At 40.4% G+C, this 27,500-nt stretch overlaps 3 protein-coding genes across 12 annotated transcripts in view; all 3 read right to left on the bottom strand.

The window, feature by feature from the left end:
- Positions 1-1,531: 1,531 nt before the first annotated feature.
- On the bottom strand, positions 1,532-3,056 carry rpl22l1 (ribosomal protein L22-like 1). Its single transcript, XM_058376201.1, has 4 exons — positions 3,008-3,056; positions 2,459-2,566; positions 2,138-2,259; positions 1,532-1,783 (listed from the first exon to the last, which is right to left on the bottom strand). The coding sequence occupies exons 1-4, from the start codon at positions 3,014-3,016 to the stop codon at positions 1,639-1,641; spliced, it is 384 nt and encodes a 127-aa protein (XP_058232184.1). The 5' UTR covers positions 3,017-3,056; the 3' UTR covers positions 1,532-1,638.
- Positions 3,057-5,465: 2,409 nt separating this feature from the next.
- Positions 5,466-8,662, bottom strand: eif5a (eukaryotic translation initiation factor 5A). Its single transcript, XM_058376200.1, has 4 exons — positions 8,453-8,662; positions 7,367-7,471; positions 7,007-7,138; positions 5,466-6,435 (listed from the first exon to the last, which is right to left on the bottom strand). The coding sequence occupies exons 1-4, from the start codon at positions 8,618-8,620 to the stop codon at positions 6,373-6,375; spliced, it is 468 nt and encodes a 155-aa protein (XP_058232183.1). The 5' UTR covers positions 8,621-8,662; the 3' UTR covers positions 5,466-6,372.
- Positions 8,663-10,763: 2,101 nt separating this feature from the next.
- Positions 10,764-27,500, bottom strand: part of tnikb (TRAF2 and NCK interacting kinase b) — a 67,968-nt gene continuing 51,231 nt past the window's right edge. For 6 of the 10 annotated variants that reach the window (XM_058376187.1, XM_058376189.1, XM_058376195.1 and 3 more), the window contains 12 exons: positions 21,518-21,699; positions 21,061-21,175; positions 20,570-20,737; positions 19,369-19,465; positions 19,085-19,267; positions 18,651-18,794; positions 18,375-18,509; positions 18,143-18,243; positions 17,891-18,040; positions 17,043-17,202; positions 14,506-14,645; positions 10,764-14,298 (listed from right to left, as the gene is read on the bottom strand). In XM_058376187.1, coding sequence (XP_058232170.1) covers positions 14,215-14,298; positions 14,506-14,645; positions 17,043-17,202; positions 17,891-18,040; positions 18,143-18,243; positions 18,375-18,509; positions 18,651-18,794; positions 19,085-19,267; positions 19,369-19,465; positions 20,570-20,737; positions 21,061-21,175; positions 21,518-21,699 — 1,659 coding nt within the window. In that variant the 3' untranslated portion in view covers positions 10,764-14,214. The remainder of the gene's footprint in view (positions 14,299-14,505; positions 14,646-17,042; positions 17,203-17,890; positions 18,041-18,142; positions 18,244-18,374; positions 18,510-18,650; positions 18,795-19,084; positions 19,268-19,368; positions 19,466-20,569; positions 20,738-21,060; positions 21,176-21,517; positions 21,700-27,500) is intronic. The other 4 variants (XM_058376188.1, XM_058376194.1, XM_058376193.1 and 1 more) reach the window with 4 other exon arrangements.

The following is a 27,500-nucleotide window of genomic DNA, read 5'->3' as shown; positions in this document are numbered from 1 at the left end:
GGTTCTCGTGTGAGACACTACGTTTGAGTTTAAGCCTAAAAGAACTCTCTTCCACCCAGTACTGGTATGGTCCTTGCTGGAATGTTAGAAGGTCGTCTGTGTGATCAGGACTCTCCTGTTGCTCCAGCGCCGCCTCCACCATCTCTTTCTGTCTCACTCTTAAGACCTCAAGCTCCAGAAGTCCAGCAAGAGTCGCACGGAAGCGTCCACGGATTCGTTTTCTTCTCGTCGCTGTCCACGTCTCTGCAGCTGAGACCTCCATGACCAGATCTTACGTGGTTCCTGAACAAATGTAAAAAAGCCATCTGCTCTGTAAGTATTTATAGAGTCGTCCTCCACCCCATGTGCCATCACTCTGGAGCTGTTGAAGGTGTTGATTAGATTTTCATTCATCATCTGATCAACATAATGAAGGACCAAAAGAACTCAGAGCTCTGTAAAGGTTCCTCTTAGAGAAGCTAACACCTAGCTGAACATTCTCACACCATCAGATACTTCAGGATGATCAGCAGACATCAAAAAGTTTTTCATTCACTCATGTCAAAGGAAATTTCAGCACTACTTCTAATCTGATCTACTTTTAATCTCTTCATGTGAAATACAATGTGGAGTCAACAGCAACTCTGTGTGAAAGCTGTGTGAAGTCTGCATCAGGAACCACAAGGAACCACGCGGAACCAGGATCCTGAATAATTCTCCTCTTACTTGATGATAAACAAATAAAATCTTACTTTGTGACATCATAAATAAATTTACTCCAATATTTAGATATTTTCATGTTTTAAATCCCAGAACTGACAAAAACGGAACTGAAGTGAATCAGAAGAAATAAAGGGACAAAATTAAATATAAAAAATTGACATTAAACCTCCCAATAATCAAAACCAAAAATATTTACAAAAACAAAATTGTGCATTTTAATAAAGAAATCTTAAAATCTTAACATTAATCTTGTTTTTCTTTTATAACTGACACTTAGGATTTAATAGTAACTTTAATTTAAACTTTTTCAATTAAAAATCATTTTTTCTACCTCTGTAAAGCTGCTCTGAGACAATGCCCATAGTTAAAAGTGCTATACAAATTTAATCGAATTGATTAATTGCCAATATCAATGTTTTATTTTCGTTAACTCTCTAATCTTAACTACACGCTCCATTACTGGGTCAGAGAAGTTTGATGTGTTATGTAGTATTTATTTGTCACATATACATTACAGCACAGTGAAATTCTTTCTTTGCATATCCCATCCTTGGAGGTTGTGGTCAGAGCACAGGGTCAGCCATGATTGTTCAAGGGCACAACAGAGGCAGCTTGAAGGTGCCAGGGCTTGAACCCCCGATCTGCCGGTCAACGACCCAGAGCCTTACCACTTGCGCTACCACTGCCCTGTGTGTTAAAAATCCTCCAGTTTGTCTTTAATAGACAAAAAATATCTTTAATTAATCCCACTGTCATAGCTCTGACCGCCTGCTTTATAAAGTCATCATTTCAGTAATTTTTTATATTGTAAGAAATACACCACATTCAGTTTTAATGTAAATCAAAGATTTATTATCAAAATCTTCATGAAACTCCATACAGAGGATGAGATTTGCTGTATGATCATCCTCTTCCTCCCGTCGCCAAACAGTGGCTTCACTCATCTGTCTCGGACTCCTCCTCGTCCTGACTGATCTGGAAGTATCGCAGTTCGTACGTCTCTTTATCGGACGCCACCACACGCAGCCAGTCCCGCAGATTATTCTTCTTCAGGTATTTCTTAGTCAGGTATTTCAGATACCTGAAGGAACAGAAAGGTCACAGTCAGTTAGATATTCCTAAATCACGACTAATCCTGAACCTCGAGCGAGCATGGTGCTGGGGTTTTTTTGTTTTAATGGATGATTTGTGTGAAAAAATCATGCAGCTCGTGAGACGGCTAGGTTTACAGGAACGCATTTGATGAGTTTGGTTTCAGAAATGTTCCTTTATTATTTAGTTTCTCATTTCTTTTGTTGGATTTCTTTTCCATCTCACACTTCTTGCAGTTTTTTGTTGTTAGCTAACATCCCTGCACTCAAGACCCCTCAGGGGGTCAGAAACTTTTGTAATTAACAGCAGCATTAAGGCGGTCATCTCTCTGTGTAGCTCTCACCTCTTAGAGAACTGTTTATCTGACGAGACGCTGATCTTGTTCCTCTGCCGAGCGATCTGCACCACATTCCCCAGATTCCCGGTTTTGCCGTTAACCTTGACCCTCTCTCTGAGGAACGTCTCCTGTTAGGGACACCACAACATGACACACACTAGGGAAGAGAACCCTAGCCTTTATACTAGGGAAGAGAACCCTAGCCTTTATACTAGGGAAGAGAACCCTAGTTAACCCATGGTATTAGTAAAGACTGAAGTCGCATTAATATAGATTATTATAATAATGTTGAAAAGCTTTACTATAAAACACTGTGGTCATTCTTACAAAGTTAGCCGAGTCGAGGATCCCGTCCTCCACAGGGTGCGTGCAGTCCAGCGTGAACTTCCATGAAGCTCCTTTCCTGCTCTTCTTCCCTACAGGCTGAGGTCTTTTCTGGTAAATGAAAAAATATTTATACATACATACACACATATGTAAATATAAATATAAATATAAATATATATATATATATATATATATATATATATATATATATATATAGATAGAAAAAAGATAGATAGAAAAAAGATTTTTAAAAAATATAATTTTGTGCTCAACTTTACTCTATCGTTAACCTGTTACTGGTAATTACTATTTATTTATTTATTTATTATTCCTTCTGATCTGGTTAAATCCGGTTCTCTGCCGGTGCACGTGCGCGGACATTAAACTGTCAAAATTAACTTCTGTCGTTTCCGGATGTCGCAATCAAACTTTTGATAGATATTCACTAACAATTCTCTCACAAGCGGAACAGATATAATCACAAAATAGTCTATAAAATAACCCGAAATAAAAGTTTATAGGAAAGGGTGGCTCAGAGCTCACACACACCGGCGCCATGTTACAGAGAGCGAGGTCAAAAAGGAAGGGGCGTCACTGCGCATGCGCTGTCGTCGACAGAGACAGCTCGAGTCTCCTATAACCAGAGCTCTTTCAGGTTTCTCAGAGGGTTCTTCACTGAGGAGTAGCTCTGAGGGTTCTGATGCCGGAGTTAGGGGCTACTAACTAGACTACACATGACAGACAGACAGACAGACAGACAGACAGATTTTTTTTTCATCCCATTGGTAAATTTACTTCCAGGAGTATCCACAAGCACAGGTAATAAATAAAATAGGATAGGAATATAACAAAAAATACTAAATACCCGAATTTAAGGGTACAAAATATAACAAAAATATAAAATAACAAAAAATATTTAATAATAAAATTATTATAACAAAAATACTAAATACAGAGATTTAAAGATATATGAGATAAGTAATGTAATCACAAGTAAAATGTCACCAGAAATCAGCCATAACTGACCCACAACAGTGCCAGAATCCACATGTCAACCAGACAAGAGCCAAAATCCCACCACCTTTACCCCAGAACTCAGCCATAAATTATCCAGAAGGTCCACAAAACAGCCAGAACGGAACCAATATTATGCCAGAATCCCCGAAACTGAACCAGAAATTACCCGTATATTATTTATTATGCAAGTTAAAATAAAAGAATTAAACTACACAAATTCAAAGCAGAATCTTTTACTGATTCAGAAAGGGGGAAAAATTAACATAAACATAAAAAATAAACAGTGGAAAAAAGATAAGAAACCAGTAAAATAAAAACAAATAGTTAAAATAGTTATAAAAAAAAAAATAAAGACTACAGAAACCAAACAATAAATTACTGTGTGTGTGTGAGAGAGAGAGAGAGAGAGAGAGAGAGAGAGAGAGAGAGAGAGAGAGAGATGTAGTTTTGTTTTAAAGCTGATTGTTCTTGTGTACAGCTGCTCCTGATGTAGAACCGTGTTAGTGTGTGTGTGTGTGTGTGCAGGTTCGGTTCTGACTCACTGCTGCCCCCTACCGAGGATCATAAACACAGCAGCAGGAGACAGAACAGGACCTGTGTGTGCTGCATGAATTTTATTAAACAAACCGTACAATAATCAGCGTGAATTAAATAAATCTAGTACAGATATTGGGCAGAGCCAACGTTATTCTGTTTATTTTATTAAAACCAAAACTGCTTTCTGTAGCACTCTTTTCCAATTTGAGGCACTTTTATCCCAAATTCAGTGTCTTTGCTCTAACAGTAAACTCAGTCCAGATCGTTTAGGGGAGAAACACTTGGATTTCTCTCTAAATGATGACTGACGTTTCCTCCAACTTTTCATTTCATGTTAAATATAAAGCAGATCACTCCGAACAGCTGAAAGCAGAAAATGTCCAACTATAAAGTCCAACAAAGCCTGAGGCCGAGCTTATTACAGCACCGTGACTCATCCTCCCAGCAGTGTGAGAGCAGGGTGGAGGACACACACACACACACACACACACACACACACACACACACACACACACACTGGAATAAAGCGCTTACTGCAGGGTTTTTTGTTTTCAACACATTCAGTTCAGTCCTCGATCTTTACACATAAACAAAATCAGATCAGTTTAAATCGGATGGAAAATAAATGTCCAGTTATAATGTTAGGACTTATTCTGATGACTGATTAACTTCTCTAGTGTTACTTGAGGTAAAAAAAAAAAGAGGAAGTCAATATCTTTCTTTGAAATATATTTTCCCAGCATCTTCCACACTTTCCTGACCAGATAAGGAGTACAGATGATCCATCTTACTGGTCAGAAACTAGAGTCAGTCTTGATTAATGATCTCAGTGTTATTCCTAATTAAGGCAGAAATCACCATTTACTTTCATTTCTAACTGGACCGGATAACTAGATATAAAACTAGTGAAAAACAGAGTACTGTGTATGAAATATTCACTTCAGTACAGAGCTTGCAGCTCTCCTGGTTTCTACATCAGAACATTTAAAGCTCTATGAAGAGGTTTAGTAACAGGTTAAACCTGATCTCTGACTCGCACTCGGCTTTTTCTTCTAACACACAGAGGATTATTTTTTTCCAATTTCTTCCAGTCTCCTGTGTGAAGTCCACATTCGCTCCAGACTGTTTTTTATATTTTCTGCAGTTAAACACACCTTTAGAAAAAAATCAGATATTCAGAGTGAGCAGCATTTTCACACAATCCTACACTGACAAGAAACAATGTAAGAGAATAAATTTGAAAATCTATGGACCATTGAAAATAGAAATAAAATCATTTCTACTCTAAAATGACCTCATAGGGTTCAAGTGGAGCCACACCACACAGGGAGGGCTTTAAAGATTTGCCCCCACCCCACTCAGAGCACTATAAAGCAGTTTGTCCATACTGTGGCTCTTAGAGAGTGAATTATTTACCGAGTTGAGAACACACACTCTTCAACATGAGACACAATCAGGCTTCAACACTTTATTTAAGGTTGTCTGACAGCCAGAAGCAGGCTGCTATTGCGTTACAGAGGTACTCGCACATGGCCATCACATCCTTCTGTCCATGTCACAATGGAGACCGGCGCTTAGAAATTCCACTGAAGGTTATTTGTCTTAGTGATTTTACTTAAAACAACAACAACAAAAAAAAAAAAAAAAAAAAAGTGTTTCCAGTAGTACTCAAAGTACTACAAAGTGCTAACTACCAGGACACTCGCGTCTCACTTTGGGTAAAGGCATCAACTGAGAGAACGGACCTTAGTGCAGATATTGAACCATGTTTAAATTAATTCATTTAAAAAAAAAAAAAGTTATGGCACCCTTAAGGCAGTGAGGGGAGAAATAAAAAACCTGGTGCGTGTCAGTGAGGGCCGTTTCTCCCCCTTCTTTAAAATGCATTGCGCGTATATTCCACTGAAAGGCATCTGTTCTGCTAACTAATCATAAGTATATCTGTTTGTGTGTGTGTATCCTTACGTGCCATATATACATGGCAAAGAGATCCTGCTTTAATGTTCAGGAATGTAAATGGCCAGACCAACATCATGAAGGAAAACACAGTGGAATGAAAAATACAATAACCTAAAAAACCTAAAATAAATCTGATTCGAGAGAATGCCAAAACTGAACAAAATTTAAAAAAAAAAAAAAAAAAAAAAGTCCAGCAGAGTAACTGGAAGGAGGCACAGGGATTGTTAAAAAAACAAAAAAAAACAAACAAAAACAAAAGAATGAGAGTAAGGTGTTGTGAGGTTGTGTGAGAAGGCCAGAGCTTTGGTGAAGAAACAAAACCAGAAAGCAGGAGATTTTAATGTGGTGCATGTTGCAGCCTGAGCAGCCCAGTCTCTCTCCGTCTGTCTCTCGCACGCTCACTATTTGGTAAAGGCCTTGATGCCGACCGCAGCCTCTTCACCCATCGCTGAGAGCACAGTAATCTAAACAACAAGGAGACGGGGGAAAACATCAGGAATAAAAATAAAATACAGATAGCTTAGTCTCTTCAAGGACATGTACAGTGAGGAGCACATCACAAACGCATTACTAAAACACTTCAGAATAAATTATATTATCAGGTGATCATAAACATCTCCACTGATATCTAACCTGTAAATGTTTATAATATAAAAACCATCAATAGTAAAACTGTTCATAATAACCATTTAGAATTTACAATCATTTACTGTTATAAAATCCCTTCTTGTTGGATTTTCCTTTAAAAGAAAACAATAAAAAATAAATAAGTTTTCTCCATATTGGAAAACAGATTCTCAAATTTGTTTTTCCTTAAACCTCAGAAATCTTTGCTTCTATTGAAATTTCTTCTGCCAGTTTGAATCACCAGAGCAGTTATTTTATCACATTTTATACTTTTTCTTAGACTTCAGAGGTTTTGCCCTAGATATTCGACTCATTATCTGTATAGAAAGTGAGGAATACGCTTTAAAATCAGATTTAGAAGTTATTTTTGTATACATCATGTTGAAAGCAGAATGTTCCTGTACCCACCATCATGTCTTCACCAGCGCTGTGTTTGGATTCGATCTCCTTGCCCAGGTCACCCTCAGGAACACGAAGGTCTTCACGCACATCACCGTTGTCCATCATGAGAGACAGGAAGCCCTCGTTAATGTCAACCAGCTGAGAGAGAGGGAAACAAAAACCATTAAAAAAAATTAAAAATTTTGCTCACAGTGTGGAGAAAGAAATCTATTCAAATCAATGAAAAAACTTTTTTTAAACTGATACAGATTATGCCTCTGAATACCACAAAGGATCTTAAACCTTTTACTCTACAATGGCTGGAACGTTAACTATAAATTGAAGCCAGACCCAAGCATCCAGTTTCTCCTGCGCTCTCACACACACCTGGAAGTCATTTCTCTTTATGTTGGGCACGTCCATGTTGTGGGTCGAGGGACAAATATCTTCATACTTCTTGTTAGTGAAAATGTCGATACCAACCAGGTGAACCTGCACAGGTGAAAGCAGAAACATGACATTTAAAACTCTACACAGAACACGTGTTGAGAAACACTGGGCTCAGAGTCAAATAAACTCTATTCACTATTTACTGATCAAACAATCAATATTAGGATGGAGAGATAAACTGTACACACATGAGAATTCTCTCATCTCTTTATAAATAATATATAACTAGCTGCTTCAATTCATTTGACTGTACAAATGTGTTTTTTTAATAATTACTTTACTAGTATTTATTTTAGTTTTTTACAAACATTTTCTCCATGTCCGTGTTCATTTTGTTGGTCACATTTTTGTTTTTTGTTTTTTAACACAGTAGTACAGATTTTCTGTCCATTTATAAACCTACGATACACAATGTATATTTCATAGAAATGAGTAATATTGTGAGGATTATTCACCCTTGTGCAATACATTAAATACACATTTAACTAAATTACTACAACATTTATGTCAGTCTGAAATGAGAGTATGGAGGTGAAACCTGTCCCAAGTGAGCTTTCTCTGACCTCAACACATCCAGATCACTTCATCACCTTAAACCTATGTACCTGAGGAAAAACTCCTGTGCTCTCAAAAACAGTTAGAAATCTTTATTTACACACAAACTGCTGCTGCAAATCTGGGCTGGAGAACCGGCGTAAAAACCATTAAATTTTTAAATATTAAAACGGAACATTTTCGATATTGTCCTTCTACTACTCTTTCGTCTAACATCTCTAAACGAAAGTGAGACCGTCTCAAGAGTGTGTGAGCACGGTTAGATCTGACACCATTCTAAACCCTTTTTTATAACAAAGTTGTTAAGACTTTTCAGGTAATTACCTGATGTAAACACTACTGAAACCCAACAGGGGCATTCTGCTGTCATATAACAGTGAAATAGCTCCATAATAATGAGTTTATCTGAAGCATCAATAAAGCTAAGAGTCAACACAGGCCCTTAAAGACTCAGAATCTACTCCTGACCTTAGCGTGGCCATGCTTTCCGGTCTTGGAGGTGGACATCTCGACGATCTTGCAGGGACGACCCTTCAGGAGCACGAAGCCGTTTTTGCGCAGAGCGCTGCACTGCTGCGGGTACGTGACGGAGGCCCCGGCGTCTCCACTGGTGAAATCAAGATCTGGATCTGCCATGGTGGGATCTAATCAAGGGGCACTGAAAAGAGCAGAAAAACAGGGTTTGTATCAGGATAGTGGTGGATAACAGCAGAGTTGGGTGAAGATGGTTTAGAAAAGGTAAATCAAGTGACAAATGCAGTAGGAGACAAAAACATGGGAGAGATGAAACCATTACAGGAGCAGAACCATGATCGTGGTTCTGTGATCGGTCCAGCTGTGAGAGCTCAGCTTCATTACAGCTTCAGTGTGTGTTTAAGTGTACACAAATTCACAGACATACATAACTAATGAATTCAAACTAGACAATATTCACGGTTTAATAAAACGGGGCGCGTGTCCAGCCATCGGCTCGTGCCCAAATTTGTACCGGTTTACGTCATCACAGCATGCGGTCACACACTGCTGCTTTAATCCTCCTCCTCGCTGACCGATCGGAACTAATACTAATCATTTAATCCACTAACACAAGGCTTTCTGTGAAAACTAACCCCAACACACAACTCAGAGGGAAACTTCTGCTGGATCAAGAGGAACATTCAGGCAGGAGAACTTGCCGCATCATGGTGCTGCTTTTCACGCCCAAAGGCCGGCGGTCAGAAAACACCACAGCAGCATTCAGGTTATTAAACGGCTATTCCGCGTTATAAGTGTTTATTAACAAGTGTGTGTGGAGATGATAAACCGGGGTCTTGAACGAACTTTAATTTGACTTTAGAACACGCGAGATGTAAGGCCATATGAGGGAGCTAACTCGCTAGCTAAATACTAACTAGCATAGAAACGGCTGTTATTAAAATGTAGGTAAAAATATCCATTAATTTTTATTTCGATTTTATTTAATTTCTGTTGAAATGAAGATCCGCTCTGAGAGCTGGAGCGCGTGCGTTCACTTACATTCAAACACACTGAGGTAAATTTGCGTTTCTTTGCTAAACTCTGACCAGCTAGCTAGCTAATATAACAAACACACAACTCTCAACTATTTTGGGTAATTTTACAACCCAATTAAACGACGCCATGAACATAACAAGAACCTTCAATGACATAAATATTCAACTTAAACCCGCTTCAGTTACCCAGTGATTGTGACCTAAGCGCGCGGAAGGCCTCGTGCGTGCGCGCGCTGTTAGCCACTCTGCTAACTTAGTTACTCCTCAAACAACTCCGTGTTCAACACCGCGCCTTTTCTTTTTACACACTTTTACAAATTTCAAAAGCGACGCGTTGTTTTCATTACGGAGTCGCACTCGTCAACACATCGAGTGACACTTTAGACACAGTTATATTTAAGAAATTTCACATTTTTTTTCCACAAGAGAAAGGCACGCGCCATGCAATACTTACTTCCAAGAAAAAAAGGAATGTCAGCGCGCATGCGCGCCCAATTTTACTGCGGCACCCGTATAGTGGGCGGGGCTTATCTCTTCCTCTGCGTAACGCGTCCAACCCCTACCCTCACCCCACACAAAACCGCCGCGTGTCCAAACAGCTGGAGAAACAGCGCCACCTCTGACAGGAAGCAGAAACACAGGCTGTATTATTCATGATGAAAAATTCATGATGAATCACATCTGTAGAGAGGGAATATTTGAAAACTTGTACTGTAGTAAAATGAGAGGTAAAGCACAAAAACACTACTTTAACCAGTAATTAGCTTATTTAGTAAACATTAACTAGCTAAGAGAAACCATTACCTTAGTTAATGTTAGCTAGTTAAGATGAACCACGACCAAATGTTCAATCAAACCAATGTTCATGCCATGTTAGATACCTGACTGGTGTTGATGATGAAGTTAAAATGAACTCGGTTTTAGATTTTCTGAGTTTCATAAACCACGCTTAACCACATTTTTTATATATATTTCTACTGTTAATTTCCTTCATTATTTCTGGTAGAACATGCAGTATTCATTAATGAAGCTAAAAGTTGAATAAAGTAAACAAGTTTCTTAATCATGTTTAATGTGAATGTGCAAAACATTCTGAAGTGCTTTTTGCATGAAATGAAAGATGATCTGGGATTTAACATAGTTAAAAAGAAGCTAAATTAATACCATAAATATATAGAATTAGCAATAAATTACCTTCAATATCCAAAGATCTGTGAATAAGTACAGAAATGAAGGAACGAATAAATAAATAATCCACAGCAATAAAGTCATTTGATACATCGATTTATTAAAAAACAGCAAAGTTCTAATGCTTTATGTTACATGGGAACAAACCGTGAATATATCCGTGTATAATCTGCATCACGCCCAACTCGACATCCTGAAACCCAAATCCTGGACATCAACATCTGTTTCAACAGTTTTTCTACCAAATTCAGACAGAAATGAAATGCCAGGAAAAAAAAATAATTGAACAAAAATCCTTGATACACTTTATTGCTAATAATCCTAGCTTTGCCCTAACAGACTGAGAGTTAGGTTCGATTTTCATTTACATCAGCACTGATTCCTTTCAGGCTTTCATTCAATATAAATATGACCAATGCTTTTTCCCCCCGAAAAAAACAAACAAACAAACAGGAAAAGGAAAATGTCACCATACAAAAGAGCATCAGTACATCATCATTTCGGCTATAATTCAGCAGTGAGGTTAGAAAGAAAAAGGAAAAAAGCCTGGAACAGTACTGGGATAAATGGAGGATAGGATAAAGTGATATTACATAAAGCACTGATATTAAACATCTCTGACATTCTAATATAGAGTTCAGCACTTTCAGACCGACGAGCTAATCCAAAATACAGCTAGAGAAAAAAATCCCTTTGCAAAAGAATCAGTAATAATACTGTGTCTTCCAAACACAATGACCAACTCAGGAGAGTACTGTACAGATAAACCCCATCAGAATACACCAGTCTGATGTGGAGCTTCACACGCTCGGGGACGCTCGGTTAGATCCTCGCTTTATAACCACTCGGACCTCCACAGTTTTACATTTCTATAATAAAAGTCATTAGATGGGAAATGTAGCGGGTGTCAGACTAGATCGGACCTCAGGAGATAAAGATCAGGCTTTTCAATAGTGTTCTTTTTTTTCATGATTTTTATCCTAACATTCATGGTTTGGAAGCATCGAATAAATTCTCTTACAAAAAAGTTTGATGACGTGAATCCACATGAAAACAAAACAAAATCAACTGAAGATAAAAGTAAACTGTAATAAAACTGGTGAGAAGTGTAGAAATAACAGCAGCCTTTAATTCTGTAAATAGAACTGCAATAAAATTGACATTAACAAATATTATTAGAATATTATTTGCATATAAAATCCAACCCCAGGCTTTATGTAAATGTAATATTTATCCCATTTCTCTATTCATATTTCTCTGTAGTTTTCTATGCTTTTACTTTCCGTAACTAAGCGTGCTTGATGAGATATTATTAACATCGAGTTATAAAAATGGAAACCTGCTTGGAGTCAGGTTAGGAAGCATGTAGATAATTGTTAAAACACATCATTTTACTGTCATTTTATTTACAGAATTAAACGCTGTCATTTACTTTTACTCATCTGTTTTTGCTTTAGCCTGATTTTTTTTTTTTTGCCAAACAGTTCAATAGCAGCTTCAGTTTAGCCCAAAAGTAAAGAATAAATCAAGAAAACACTTAAAAAAAAAAGAAGGCAAAATGCAGTTAAAATATTTTAGCTCTGCATCAACCAGAAAAGAACCCAACCATCCCTCAGAGAAATTCCACATCAGGTGGTGAGAACTTAACAAACTACTGAGAAACTCAAGAGCCATGGAGTTCATGATGAAAACGACGAAATGAAATTAAAATGAAGACAAAAGTGAGACAGAAAAATAAAAGAAGTGATTTTCTTTATGAACGAATAAAAAAGAGACGAGACGTTTTAACTTCAAATCACAGTTTTATGTTTGAGTGAAAAATGAAGGTGAAATCCCCAGTGTAAAGGTACAGACATGCAGAAACACACACACACACACACACACACATACTGTTTATTTCTGAAATCTAACAGGTCGTACAGGTGAAACATAAAAGTAGCCTCTAATCAGTAGTTTTCACACAGACGCCTAACACTCCACTTCACACTGCAGTTTGATCTGATTTTAGTGGGATTGTTTCATATCCGGGTCACGGCACCAACAATACACTCATTCTGATGGTGTGATTGGTCTCTGGAAATAAAACAGATTTAACTTTAATTTATTGAGCTTAATTTCTGAGTTCAAGTGAGAAGAATGGATTTCTTTTTATGCACAGTGATTAAAACGATTCATCTCCGAGGCACAGAGCATCACCAGTGAAAAAAGCTTTACTAAACACAGTATGCCTTAATCTACTACTTATAAGTATCTGAAATTCATCCTGAAAGCTCAAACTCTTACACTTCAGCTTCATCTTCAATCAAGCGACAGTTCACTGTGTGAAAAAAAAAACAACAAACAAAAAAAAGAAAATATCAGGATTCATAAAGAATAAAATGTGTAATGTTGTAAATCTGAGACTCCTCCTGTGCCTCGTCTGAATTCTGCTGGATGTTTTATTAATAACGACGTTATGGTTGAATATAAACTGGTGACCGAATGACCGGACGAAGAAATGAGGTAGGTTTAGAGGAAGCTCAATGCACCGAACTCACATCTCACGCAATCTGAGGAAAAAAAGAACAGAAATCCCCTCTGTGCTGGAGATCAGATTTATTCATAAAGGAATATAAAAAAACTCACGTACACTTCGAACACAGCTCTGAAAGTTTCAGACTGGAGGTTCAGGTTTGAGCTAAAACCCCATCCACCCACAGGTCAGAACCCAGATCTCCTGCTCTTTATTGCACTTAAGCAACAACGTCTAAAACGCTCAACTCCTCACGTGTCCACTGTTCACGTAACGATGAGAAACACAGCTTTACTTTAATCTCCAGAATTCTGCTGTAATCTTCTGCATTAAACATCCACACACTCGGAGTGAGTTAACTATCATATGATGTTTTTCGTGTAGATGGGTGTAGTGAGGACACACACACTCACACACACACACACACACACAAACGAAATATACTGCGAACATAGAAACCTCACATAAATCTTTGTACAGTTACAGTGTGATGAAATGCAAAAACATAAAGTGAAAGGAAAACACACACACACACACACACACCTTTCCACAGAATTGTTTTTTGTTGAACCAACAGCAATAAATTATTGTGATAAAAGTGTCTAAACAGTTACAATATCATTTATGTTCTGGATGTTTGGCCTTCTCCGTTGTCAGTTCTGTCCGTCTCTCTTCTCCTCCAAAAATTGCGTTATCGTGATAAAAACGAGAACCCGCGGGTCAGAGCCGTAAGGAATTCCGGGTACAGGAGGTGGTTGTTCTTCTCTCGGCGGTCGGAGCTTCGCGTGGATGTGAGATGAAGGTCGGCTCTCTGGAGCGGCTCCTGGCCATAATTTTGTTTTATTGATTTATTTTCTAAAAGTATTTACTCTCAAAAGCAGCCCTGCGGTTCCACACACCGTGGGTTCTTGTCGTTCTCTTCCGCCCCATCACTATAGAAAAACAGAACACGTCCACAGAGACAACGCAGGGGGGGCCGAGTGGTGGGGCCCGTGGGGGGGCAGGTGTGTGGGCGGGGTTTACCAGTTCATCATGGAGTTTCTGTTCAAGGTCATGAAGAAAACTTGGCTACTGCCTCCTGATCGGACCGAGGCAAAGAAGACCTGGCGACATCACAGGGACAGACAGACGAGTGTGTTAGTCACTCAGGACACACATTCACAAAGTGTTTTTAAAAACCTTGTCTCTCTACAGTGTTCCGATTTAATACTGAAATCACACACACTAACAATCGGCAGGTTCTAGACCCACTCTGAACACCAGGAACGTTCCCTGAATAAACACTAAGGGGAATTCGATCTGAAGCCCACCTTGTCGTTTCTTTCAGACAGAAACTTCAGTCGCTGAGCTCGCTTGTGCATGAAAACTCCGTCGAGGTGTCCCGTCTCCACGGAACGGATCTCAATGGCTTTCTCTCCCCATCCCATGATCTGGTTGGAGTGGATGTAGGCTGCAGGAGAAACAGGAAGGAAACAGGACACAGGACGTGGGACAGGACAGAGATGATTCTCAGAGCAATAAAAACAACACAGCAGTGTGAGAAAACCCCCCCGCTGCTCGACGACTTCTGACGGACAACAGCAACCAGAAACCGACCCGAACCGGACCGGGACCGAGTGGAACGACACAGGCTTGCTCATGACACCCAACACCAGCAGGAGGTCATTATTGCAGCAGTTTCTGAAGCAAAACCTTGAAAATTCGTCGTCCTCTGTATGTGCTGTGATCACGGAGGCCAGTTTATTCTCTCCGACTAGTAAAAATGAAATATTCTACATTTACTCCATTCATAAATGATTTAAATCAATCCTGTCAGTGATACTGAATCATTCATGTCTGATTTCGCTGAGCAGGCTGATCTGAAGAGATTTATTCTAGAAATATCAGAAGAGTTTTGTTCTCTGTATTTATTGTTTTGAATATTAATTTGGATCGATTTATGAATGTCTGAAGTAGTGAGATGCCAGCTGCTCGCTCTGAACACAGACTAAACCCCAACGTTCACAGTCTTCTGAGACACAGACGAGAACAAACATCAAAAGCTAGAAGGTTAATCGTACAGACCCACGAGACAAATATCCATCAGATGTGTGATTATCATCAGGGATATAATTACAGACAATTTCAAAATCAGCATCTTTCATTCATCTGTTTCAGTTCTCTAATGGATCCTTCAATCCGAACACACACACACACACACACTCAGGATCCATTCATCATGCTGTAAGTTGAAAAGATGCATTTGAGGTTTTAAGTAAACAGACAGGAAATAGACACTTGGATCTTTTACAGATTTGCACCAAAATGTGAAGATGAAAGAAAAGAAATCTTAAAATGGTGCCTGTGGAGTTAGTTCATGAAGAAAACATTAACAAGAAAGCACAAGATAATGAATGACAAATACACCGATAGACACAACACCAGAGCTGGGGGTGGGTGGGTGAGTGGGGCACAAGAGGGGCATAAGGGGGCAAAGAGGCATTGAGTCTGAACTGAGTGTGAGGGAAAAGCGTGAAGCTCCGGAGAGATAAAGCCAGGTTTCCTCTTTGTGATGTCAGTAGTGTTTAAGATGATTCCTCATGATTCATCCTGATAAACTCTGTACTTAATTCTGTAGCAGACTGTGTGATGGTGTGTTCTCCATATCACATTATACCATGACGATCATTACCATAACGATAGACCTGCAGTTAATTACAGAACATTACAACGTCCTCAATCAGAGTGATCCTGAAATCAGTGTGCTGGAGGTAATAATGTTTTCTTGCGTTAGCATGTTTGTTTTACGTTTTTTCCATCGCCACTACCAGATCTGTAGCAGTACCGGATCTGTATCAGTACCAGATCTGTATCAGTACCGGACCTGTAGCAGTACTGGATCTGTATCAGTACCATATTTGTAGCGGTACCTTATCTGTATCAGTAGCAGTACCATATCTGTAGCAGTACCAGATCTATATCAGTACCAGATCTGTAGCAGTACCTTATCTGTATCAGTACCAGATATGTAGCAATTCTGGATCTGTATCAGTACCTTATCTGTATCAGTACCAGATCTGTATCAGTGCTGTGATTTTGCTGTAGCCCTATTGGTGGAACTTTCTCACACACACACACACACACACACCTTGCTGTCACTTGTCTTTGGTCCCAGTGAATCATATCATATCCTGTGTTATAACTCTGCAACACTGAAATCACACAGAGTAAACCTGGCTTAAAGATCAGCAGGCAGGTAGAGAGATGAGTGTGTGTGTGTGTGTGTGTGTGTTTTAGACTGACAGAAAGACTGAGAAACATTCAGCCTGTGGCACCAGATGAACTGAAGCTGGAGTGTAAAGCAGGTTGTAACGTTGAACTGTATGAAGAGTTTCCTTTAGAAGTGATAAATCTCTACAACTATTTCTAATCTGAACTAAATTATAGCTCTGGACTATGAGGCCACACCCATGAACAACAATAGTAGTGGTCAGTACATGTCCACAAGAGTCGCTCAGAACCTGGAGCTGAGAGCCGATGTTCTCTGACTCAGCTGCTTATAATTTAATTTTAAATAAATATAAATATCGAGCTGTACAGAAACCTGAGTTTTGTACATTAGCTGCTCTGCTGTTTGGGTTTCTGTATCTGAAGCTCTTCATAACAACAAGCAATAAAGAAGCAGCTAATAAACTGACAAAATTCTGAACAAATATCAGCACAGCGTTATGATTAGCTACAAACTTCAGGTCATCTGGTGCAAAAGGCTGCTGGTGGACTGGGGCAGGTTCCAGTAGCACCCGGGCCTCAGGGTTCTGAAAGGAGACGGGATCATTTTCGTGTGCCAATGAAATAAACCACGACCTACCAACAGAGGTGGGCATCTCTCCCCATTGTAGCACCACGTCTTTAGTGATTCTGCCGTAAGTGTTCACATAGACTCCCTCATCTTCATAACACAGAAGCATCTCCATCCCGTCGGTCTTGGGGAGTACCACAATGGCGTGAGGGGTGACACTGCCCTGAATCTGAGGGAGGAACACGGGGAAGGGAAGGGGTTTGGGACCGTCAGCCTCGGGTAACAAGCACGAGCACAAGATTAGCTGCAGGAGACGTTTTCTGTTCCGCTCGATGGCCAGGGTGTGAGAAACTGCTGCAACAATAAAGTCTCCCAGTAACAAGTGACCTGCTCTCACACACAGACACACACACAAACACACGCTCACACACAAATACACATGCACACACTCACATACACACGTGCGGATACACACACGCACGCTCACACACACACACAAATACACGCACACACACAAACATGCTCACACACACACACACACGCTTGCATACACACACAAACACACACACACACACACACACACTCCTACAGACACAGAAGTGCCATAACTTTCTGCTTGCTCTGGTTAATCAGATGGTTTTTGTTGGTCAAAGGTCGTAGATCGGGGAAATGTTTTGCTCTGAGTAATGTTACACAAACACAACTACACAACATTACAACACAGAGGAGCTTATATATTTTAGGATCTGTGGATACAAATAGTTGTGTTATTATTATGTTATTATTATTATTATAATTATTTCCTTATGGCTGCACATCATTATATAAAGGCACTGCAGTTGTGTGTCCGAGTGAAAGAGGAAGCGTCTGGTCACAGGAAGAGGAAAAGCCGCTCCGCTCGGCGCCCCGTCACTTACGTGCGATGGGATGTAGATATCGTACGGGTTTCCCGAGTCGACGTCGATGACGTGAAACCCAACGCTGGAGCCGTAGATGACCTTTAACCTCTGACCTTCCTCTACGGTCAGATCCACCAGCTGAGGCTTGTGCTGCAGATCGGTGAAGGACTTGAGAGAGAAAGAGAAACATTAATAAGAGCTCTTCATCCTCACACGCTGATCAGCTCCACTTCTATAACAAAAAACCTTCAGTACACAAATCACTCTAACCTTGAAAGCCATGAATTTGTGATAGGGCTTTGGGGCCCAGGCGTAAATCTCCACCGAGTTCTTCAAGGCAATCACCAAGAACTTGATCCGCTCGTATTTCACTTTCACACGCAAAGACATGGTGACGAGATTAAACAGAAATAAAATAAAATCTAAATATAAAAATCAACATGACACTGCAGCGTGAGATTCAGATACAACCTGCCAGAGAGCGGAGGTGAAGAGAACATACCGACTTTGTAATGGACACAACCCTCCAGATCTCCCACGGTGGTCCAGCCCTGCTTCTTCTCCACCTCAGGGTCATTGTGCAGGATCCGGTTCCTGAGCCATGACAGGTAGTAAACCCTCAACTTGTTCTTTTTTCCTGGAGGAAAAAAGATAAATGACATCATCATTTCAGTAAACGGAAAATCTTTCCTCGACTGCCTTTTAAGGAAAAGGGGAGGAGTTATTATTCTAATTCCCAACGCTCTTTACTCTCTTGTACTCGACTTCTCTTTCTCACCGGAGATGGTGACCAGGACGTTGAGGCCCTCCAACACGTCCATCTGCTGAAAGCGCCGGCGGTTGATGAGGTTGTAGACTTTCCCCTGACCGCTACGGTCCAACAACATCAGTCCATTTTCAGTCCCCACCAACAGATTCACACCTGCAGCAAACATCCACAGCCTTACACACTCACATCCACGATACACACTGTGTGTGTGTTACAGTTTAATACTCTTAGCATCCTGAAGTTGACTATTTTCCACTAACAGCAAATCCCCAGCTATTTTATTCATCTTATAAAACAGTTCAAGCTAATAAGAGAAAATAATCTCAGCTGCTCATGTTACTGAGAAACCACAAAGAAGTGTAAGCTCCTCTGTCCTGAAGATGTGGAAAACTTCACGTTCCAGCGTCACTGCTGATGCACGTGATGCCGATGTTGTAACTCACCCCACAGAGCAGCACACAGGATCTCAGAGTTGAAGCGTTTCTTGTATTTGCGGATCTCGGGCGTGTCACTGTGCGGCCGGATGTTGGTGGGATTGACGTTGACCACGGAGATCTTCCGAGCCTCGTTGAGCCGAGCCTGCTCCTGTTCCTGCTCGTGCCTCAGCAGCTCGTCCACCGAGAGAGCTGCAGCCGAGAACAACAGAATTCAGTAAATAATGAAAGGATTCAGATTATTATTCTGTACTGATTCGTTACAGATCTCATTAGAGCACAGGGACAAGAACCTGCTGCTGAGTTCTCACTGTTTTCTTCAGTGGGTGAAGTCTGGTACACTCGCGGATCCACGAATGGGGTGAAGGAGGCTTTAGAGCCGCTCCCGTACTGTCGATCAAACACACACCTGTTACTGCAGGTACAACACCTGGCAAAGCAACACAGCTGTATCCAGTGAGCACAGGAACACCTCCTGTTAATCCTGAGCTAATAACACATTATAAACGCGTAGGTATGAATATAGCATCCATAGCACCTTACTAAGACTGGAATAAGCTGCAGAACTGCTCATGAGGGGTCATAGTTTCACTTCCTAACACCAGGCTACATAACACATCACAAGAGCACCATAGAGTAAATATTCTGGATGTCTGTACTGCAAGTAGTTATAATGCATTAAAGCATTACTTAATCAGATCATATGCTCATCCTCTATAAAATGCATGCTCTGTAACTGCAGCTGCCTGGAGTATGGCTGCTATGATGCTTATAGTTAAATACATTAGGGTCATGTGACTTCATAACATTAGATTACATAACACATCTCATCTGCTCATTGCACACAACACCGTTACAATGCACTATAACTGATACCACATCTGTGTCATAAGTGAGTTATAATGCATTTGAGCATGTAAATACTTCTGAACATCAAAGCTGTACTACTGTACTGAGACATTTTAAGGCATTATGGATGCTACGTCTTACGTCTTATGCTACGTTTATAATGCATTTTTCATCCAGGATTCACAGCGTTATCATAAGTGTTCATTTAACATGCACATGATAACAAGCCATAAATCATAAACGTTTTTAGCAGAGCATAACGGTTAGTAAGCACTTAGCGATGGTTAATAAGGTGAGAAGTGTGTTATATAAATGACGTCATGGTTCATGCATTTATAGACTAGGGGGGGTGGCAGGGGTTGGTTGGTTGGGCGTTAATGGATGAGTGGTTAAAATAATTCCAAAAGGAAACCTGCAACAAGAACAAGCCAAAAACGTGACGAGAAACTGGACCCGGAGAGAGCGGGCGTCCCTGAGGCTACAGCCAGGAAGCACAGCCATGTAGATAGAAATATAGAGATATAGAAATATGCGGTTCATTTTAGACTAGGCCGGATGGGGATGGTTAGCGAGGTCAAAGGTCAGGGTCAGGTTAGAGGTCAGAAGGCAGGGTGGCTCGGACTGACAGGCTGCACTGTAACCTACTTCAGCCACAGGGTCCAGGTCCTGCCCAAGCAGACTGGAGTGGCGCCCTGGGCCTTCGATGGGTGTGGCCAAGGGGGAGTGGCTTTGCTGCACTAGATCAGGAAGATTGGTGTTACCAGGGAAACCGTTGCTCTCGGCATGACCCGAGCGCTTTCTTTCCCCAAACATCTGCAGGAGAGGAAGAGAGAAAGAGGTGCTATTGCTGCCCCTGACACCTGCCATGTCACCGCCACAGCGCCACCTGATGTTAGACTCTGAGCAACGCAACAACCTGAGCAGCCAATCAGCACTGAGACTACACAAGAGTAAAGATGCTGAAAAAAGCTGACTGAAACACCAAATAAACCAGGAAATAAAGAAAAACCAAACAAATGAAACAGTGACACATGAAACTAATGAATGCAGGAGGAACTGCCTGAAGTTCATACAGATTTCTGATGATGATGAGAGAAGGTCATGTGGTGCGACTGAGAAGATGCCGATGTTCTCACCTCTCTCATCATCAGTGTGCTGTCTTTAGAGTTGTTTCCGTAAGACTCTTCGTGAGAATCCTCCGGACCCACCAGCGCTCCGAACGGTTCACTCCCCCCCGGACCGGCTGACGGCCTGCACGCAGGGATGGAGAGAGAAGCAGAACGTTTTTACAAAAATAACCACACTGTGTCCAAAACCCTCCAAACCGGACCTGGGTCAGCACCAGAAAGTGTTTAGACACCAGTCTGTGATTTTCCACTGTCAAGTTTAAATCATCATCATGAAGAATCATCGTTCACACAATATTTAATTTCCTGCTATCTGCTTAATGTGGACTCTGTGATCAGACTTCAGCTTGTGGTCACACAGAACATTTAGCTCATTAATGACCGTTACGTCTCTGTCTAATCTGTGCTCATTTTCCTACAGAACAAAATCATCAGTGTAAAGAGAATAAAAGAGAAAAATCCTCACATGATGCGAGGGATGTCGCTGACTGGCACTGTTCCATCGTGAGCTCCTCCCTCTCCCTCCTCCTCCTCACTGCTTTCTGACTCCTCACTGGACGACGAGTAATCGGTCACTTTGACAGGCGGCCGGTTCGTCTCCTCGTTCGAGCGCAACTCTCTGAGCTCTTTGGCCAGAGCAGTGAGATCCTGAGCGGTAAAAAATCACGCAGATGATAAGCAACAATAGAAAGTCTGATTTCGTCCCAGCCTGATGAACTCCTGATTTAACAAAAGGTTTGAAATAATAAAAAAATGTTGGAGGGTTGGGGAGGGTGAGGTTTGTGTGCAGGAAAAATCATCTCTGTAAGAAGCAGAGGGAATTTTGCTACGTTTAAGAACAAAGGAATCACTGATGCTAAACACAATCGGGTCACAAGCTCAGAAAAATCAGGAGAAGTCCGTCCGCCACGTGAGAGGACGATGCAGGACGTCGAGAACGTCATGCACAAGAGGAAGCATGGACGACAGGAAGAACAGGACCGTGAGGGCAGGAGACCCCTCAGAGCCACACGTCACATGCAGCAGGGTTTGTTCAGGGGTCAGGGGTCAAACCAGTCTGCACATCTTACCAGTTCCTCCTGATGGTGAGGGTCAGGACAGCCATGCAGAGAGAAAACTCAGTTCAGACACCAGAATAATCCAATCAAATATCTCAGAAATAAACTCCTACAGGAAATGGACCAGACTCGGACTGCAGGGTTTATTACTGTGTACATTTATTCACAACTATACATACTACACAAGTCTGATCTACAACTACACAAGTCTGATCTACAACTACACACGTCTGATCTACAACTACACAAATGTGATCTACAACTACACACGTCTGATCTACAACTACACAAGTCTGATCTACAACTACACACGTCTGATCTACACCTACACAAGTCTGATCTACAACTACACACGTCTGATCTACAACTACACAAGTCTGATCTACAACTACACACGTCTGATCTACAACTACACACGTCTGATCTACAACTACACACGTCTGATCTACAACTACACAAGTCTGATCTACAACTACACAAGTCTGATCTACAACTACACACGTCTGATCTACAACTACACACGTCTGATCTACAACTACACAAATGTGATCTACAACTACACAAGTCTGATCTACAACTACACAAATGTGATCTACAACTACACATGTCTGATCTACAACTACACAAGTCTGATCTACAACTACACACGTCTGATCTACAACTACACACGTCTGATCTACAACTACACAAATGTGATCTACAACTACACACATCTGATCTACAACTACACACATCTGATCTACAACTACACAAATGTGATCTACAACTACACGTCTGATCAACAACTACACACATCTGATCTACAACTACACACGTCTGATCTACAACTACACAAATGTGATCTACAACTACACACATCTGATCTACAACTACACACGTCTGATCTACAACTACACACGTCTGATCTACAACTACACAAATGTGATCTACAACTACACACATCTGATCTACAACTACACACATCTGATCTACAACTACACACATCTGATCTACAACTACACAAATGTGATCTACAACTACACGTCTGATCAACAACTACACACATCTGATCTACAACTACACAAGTCTGATCTACAACTACACACGTCTGATCTACAACTACACAAATGTGATCTACAACTACACACGTCTGATCTACAACTACACACGTCTGATCTACAACTACACAAATGTGATCTACAACTACACACATCTGATCTACAACTACACACATCTGATCTACAACTACACAAATGTGATCTACAACTACACGTCTGATCTACAACTACACACGTCTGATCTACAACTACACACGTCTGATCTACAACTACACACGTCTGATCTACAACTACACACATCTGATCTACAACTACACAAATGTGATCTACAACTACACACGTCTGATCTACAACTACACACGTCTGATCTACAACTACACACGTCTGATCTACAACTACACACATCTGATCTACAACTACACACATCTGATCTACAACTACACACGTCTGATCTACAACTACACAAATGTGATCTACAACTACACACATCTGATCTACAACTACACACGTCTGATCTACAACTACACACATCTGATCTACAACTACACACGTCTGATCTACAACTACACAAATGTGATCTACAACTACACACATCTGATCTACAACTACACACATCTGATCTACAACTACACACATCTGATCTACAACTACACAAATGTGATCTACAACTACACGTCTGATCAACAACTACACACATCTGATCTACAACTACACAAGTCTGATCTACAACTACACACGTCTGATCTACAACTACACAAATGTGATCTACAACTACACACGTCTGATCTACAACTACACACGTCTGATCTACAACTACACAAATGTGATCTACAACTACACACATCTGATCTACAACTACACACATCTGATCTACAACTACACAAATGTGATCTACAACTACACGTCTGATCTACAACTACACACGTCTGATCTACAACTACACACGTCTGATCTACAACTACACACGTCTGATCTACAACTACACACATCTGATCTACAACTACACAAATGTGATCTACAACTACACACGTCTGATCTACAACTACACAAATGTGATCTACAACTACACGTCTGATCTACAACTACACACGTCTGATCTACAACTACACACGTCTGATCTACAACTACACACGTCTGATCTACAACTACACACATCTGATCTACAACTACACAAATGTGATCTACAACTACACACGTCTGATCTACAACTACACAAATGTGATCTACAACTACACGTCTGATCTACAACTACACACGTCTGATCTACAACTACACACGTCTGATCTACAACTACACACGTCTGATCTACAACTACACACATCTGATCTACAACTACACACATCTGATCTACAACTACACAAATGTGATCTACAACTACACGTCTGATCTACAACTACACACGTCTGATCTACAACTACACACATCTGATCTACAACTACACAAATGTGATCTACAACTACACACGTCTGATCTACAACTACACACGTCTGATCTACAACTACACACGTCTGATCTACAACTACACAAATGTGATCTACAACTACACACGTCTGATCGACAACTACACAAATGTGATCTACAACTACACGTCTGATCTACAACTACACACGTCTGATCTACAACTACACACGTCTGATCTACAACTACACACATCTGATCTACAACTACACACGTCTGATCTACAACTACACAAATGTGATCTACAACTACACAAGTCTGATCTACAACTACACAAGTCTGATCTACACCTACACACGTCTGATCTACAACTACACACGTCTGATCTACAACTACACACGTCTGATCTACAACTACACACGTCTGATCTACAACTACACAAATGTGATCTACAACTACACAAGTCTGATCTACAACTACACACGTCTGATCTACAACTACACACGTCTGATCTACAACTACACACGTCTGATCTACAACTACACAAATGTGATCTACAACTACACAAGTCTGATCTACAACTACACATGTCTGATCTACAACTACACAAATGTGATCTACAACTACACATGTCTGATCTACAACTACACAAGTCTGATCTACAACTACACACGTCTGATCTACAACTACACACGTCTGATCTACAACTACACAAATGTGATCTACAACTACACACATCTGATCTACAACTACACAAATGTGATCTACAACTACACATGTCTGATCTACAACTACACACATCTGATCTACAACTACACAAATGTGATCTACAACTACACGTCTGATCAACAACTACACACATCTGATCTACAACTACACAAGTCTGATCTACAACTACACACGTCTGATCTACAACTACACACGTCTGATCTACAACTACACACATCTGATCTACAACTACACAAATGTGATCTACAACTACACACATCTGATCTACAACTACACACATCTGATCTACAACTACACACGTCTGATCTACAACTACACAAATGTGATCTACAACTACACAAATGTGATCTACAACTACACACATCTGATCTACAACTACACACATCTGATCTACAACTACACGTCTGATCAACAACTACACACATCTGATCTACAACTACACAAGTCTGATCTACAACTACACCCGTCTGATCTACAACTACACACGTCTGATCTACAACTACACAAGTCTGATCTACAACTACACACGTCTGATCTACAACTACACACATCTGATCTACAACTACACACGTCTGATCTACAACTACACACGTCTGATCTACAACTACACAAATGTGATCTACAACTACACAAATGTGATCTACAACTACACACGTCTGATCTACAACTACACACGTCTGATCTACAACTACACACATCTGATCTACAACTACACACGTCTGATCTACAACTACACACGTCTGATCTACAACTACACAAATGTGATCTACAACTACACAAATGTGATCTACAACTACACAAATGTGATCTACAACTACACAAATGTGATCTACAACTACACACGTCTGATCTACAACTACACACGTCTGATCTACAACTACACACGTCTGATCTACAACTACACAAATGTGATCTACAACTACACAAATGTGATCTACAACTACACACGTCTGATCTACAACTACACACGTCTGATCTACAACTACACACGTCTGATCTACAACTACACACATCTGATCTACAACTACACACATCTGATCTACAACTACGCAAATGTGATCTACAACTACACACATCTGATCTACAACTACGCAAATGTGATCTACAACTACACGTCTGATCAACAACTACACACATCTGATCTACAACTACACACGTCTGATCTACAACTACACACGTCTGATCTACAACTACACACGTCTGATCTACAACTACACACATCTGATCTACAACTACACACGTCTGATCACACAATAATCAGATACTGCATATCTAATGTTATTAAAGAACCATTTATTATTATTATTATTATTATATTTTACCATTAATGAAGAATCTTGACAGCAGTTGTATGAGATCAGATCAGTCTGATGTTGCTGTGTATCAGACACTGAGATCGTGAGGAACAGCACTGGATAAAGAGGTAAATTCCGGGTCTGTGTGTGTTCATCCTTCAGGAACATGCTGGATATTTATTTCACTTCTAAGAACACCGTGTCTCTGAGTGTGTGGTGAAGAAGGTTAAAGAAACAAACTCGTCCTCACCTTACCCAGAGATCAGTGTTGCTATGGCAACAGTTCAAACCCGGTGACACAGTGAGAGGGATTTACTGAGAGCGTGAAAGACTGTAAATTAGAGAGATGCTGAAACGAGCGGCTAACGAAGGTGAGAGAGACGAGGACGAGAAGAGCAGCAGCTCTGTTTATAACCCACTGAGCAGAAAGACACATGAAGACTGAAGGAGGGAGGATGGAGAGATAAAGGAGGGAGAATGGAGTAATAAAGGAGAGATAAAGAATAGATAAAGGAGTGATAAAGAAAGAGAGAAAGAAGAAATAAAGGAGTGAGAAAGAAGGGAGAAAGGAGAGATAAAGGAGGGAGAATGGAGTAATAAAGGAGAAATAAAGAATAGATAAAGGAGTAATAAAGAAAGAGAGAAAGAAGAGATAAAGGAAGGAGAAAGAAGAGATAAAGGATGGAGGGATGGAGCAGAAGCAGCATCACACAGAGCAAAACAGTTCTGTAGAGCAGTAGGAGGATTATTTTGTGGGCTATTTATTACATAAAGAGGGTGGGGCAGTAAACAGGAAGTAGTGCCATCTCAACCAAGTGGGGTAGATACACTGCTGGGCAAAAGTTTTTATACCCCTGGAGTTTCAAAGAGGAGCAAAAACTGATCTTAAATAAATGACAGAAAGAATCTGATGTCAGAGAGAGAGAGAGAGA

Source organism: Hemibagrus wyckioides, linkage group LG23, assembly GCF_019097595.1.
Source record: "Hemibagrus wyckioides isolate EC202008001 linkage group LG23, SWU_Hwy_1.0, whole genome shotgun sequence".
In the NCBI taxonomy this organism is placed as follows: domain Eukaryota; kingdom Metazoa; phylum Chordata; class Actinopteri; order Siluriformes; family Bagridae; genus Hemibagrus; species Hemibagrus wyckioides.
This window is presented reverse-complemented; position numbering and strand designations above follow the sequence as displayed.

Bases quoted from the DNA above. Each gene is read 5' to 3' on its own strand.
- rpl22l1 (XM_058376201.1), bottom strand. The intron at 2,260-2,458 runs GTAAGAATGACC...TGTCCCTAACAG, and splicing joins TCCTCGACTCGGCTAACTTT to GAGACGTTCCTCAGAGAGAG. The intron at 1,784-2,137 runs GTGAGAGCTACA...CTGTTCCTTCAG, and splicing joins GATAAACAGTTCTCTAAGAG to GTATCTGAAATACCTGACTA.
- eif5a (XM_058376200.1), bottom strand. From the start codon at position 8,620: ATGGCAGATCCAGATCTTGATTTCACCAGTGGAGACGCCGGGGCCTCC. The intron at 7,472-8,452 runs GTCAGGAGTAGA...TCACCTGTGCAG, and splicing joins GAAAGCATGGCCACGCTAAG to GTTCACCTGGTTGGTATCGA. The intron at 7,139-7,366 runs GTGTGTGTGAGA...CCTCTCTCTCAG, and splicing joins TAAAGAGAAATGACTTCCAG to CTGGTTGACATTAACGAGGG.